The sequence below is a fragment of the Octopus bimaculoides genome, chromosome 11 (genome assembly GCF_001194135.2).
Source record: "Octopus bimaculoides isolate UCB-OBI-ISO-001 chromosome 11, ASM119413v2, whole genome shotgun sequence".
Taxonomy (NCBI): domain Eukaryota; kingdom Metazoa; phylum Mollusca; class Cephalopoda; order Octopoda; family Octopodidae; genus Octopus; species Octopus bimaculoides.
Window position 1 is genome coordinate 21,318,612 of NC_068991.1, and position 1,222 is coordinate 21,319,833.

Consider the following 1,222-nt stretch of genomic DNA (forward strand, 5'->3'; position numbering starts at 1 on the left):
ATATATTGAATAAAATCATAATTAACTGATCCTCCTGTATTTTCTTTTACTCAAAGCCAGGGACTTTTCAGTACACCCTCGTACATGTATATATGTATGTATGTATGTAAGTATGTATGTAAGTATGTATGTGTGCATGTATGTGTAGGTGTGTGGGTGTGCATGTACGTATTTGTTTGTACTACTTTTATCACTTACTAAATAAAATTTTCTTTCACAGTGGGACCTGGTCTGCAAAAACAATGGATTGGCTGAATCTACCCAAACATTTTATATCTTGGGCCAAGTGGTCAGTGGTCTACTGGCACCATATTTGATTGAAAGATTTGGACGGAAGCCTATAAGGATATTAAGCAATTTCTTCCTGGTGGTCTTCAACTTACTCTCTGCGTTTACGCCGTTTTATTGGTTGTTCGCAGCAGCGAGATTTTTCACTGGAGTACTACGAGAGGTAATGCCTCTACACGCACGTATTCATACACGCTTTTATCTTTTCTTGTTTCAGTCATTAAACAGTGTTTATGCTGGGGCACCGCCTTGAGGAATGTTCGTTTTTTTTTTTTAGTCGAACGAATCCACTCTAGGACTTATGTCTTTTTTTTTCTAAGGCCTGATACTTTTATAGCCCCAGGAAGATATTTCTTCCAACTGACTAACGACAGACATTCTTCCAGCTGGCTAACGACACATATTCTGTGTCCGATTAGTATTTGCGAGGGGAGGTCATCACTCCCATCTCTAGCCTTACGTGATACACACGGACTCGAGTTTCTGGGTGGTTATCCGTCCTCAGCGTGTGATAATCACCAGCTAGTGATGAAAATTCATTCCACTCGCAAAATATTATATGATGTTTCCTGCGACAAACTGTCGCAGATCTCGAAAAAGGAGAAATAAGCTATATAAAATCTCTGAGCGAGATATAAACAGTAGTAATACGGAATTGTAACATATAATTGCCAACCAAGTGTGACGTTCTATACAGGACAGTGCTACTGGCGTTTATAGCCCCAGGAAGATATCTCTAAAAGAATTCACGGTAATTTTTGGCCATGCGACACCAAAAATCAACGATAAGAATCAATTAATAATAGAATTAATAATTAACAATTTTGCCAAATTTATCAGAATATCGGACTGATGATTTTGGAATAGGGATTTTTCATTCTCTTAACCATGAAACGATCGTATCCGATTAACTAAAGACTTGTTTTGTTTATGC

General features: G+C 37.9%; 1 protein-coding gene across 1 annotated transcript in view; it reads left to right on the plus strand.

Moving 5' to 3' along the window:
* LOC106869315 (solute carrier family 22 member 6-A) overlaps positions 1-1,222 on the plus strand; it is a 29,889-nt gene that overhangs the window by 7,290 nt on the left and 21,377 nt on the right. Inside the window, exon 3 of the mRNA XM_014915008.2 lies at positions 221-451. Within this exon, the coding sequence (XP_014770494.1) occupies positions 221-451 (231 nt within the window). The remainder of the gene's footprint in view (positions 1-220; positions 452-1,222) is intronic.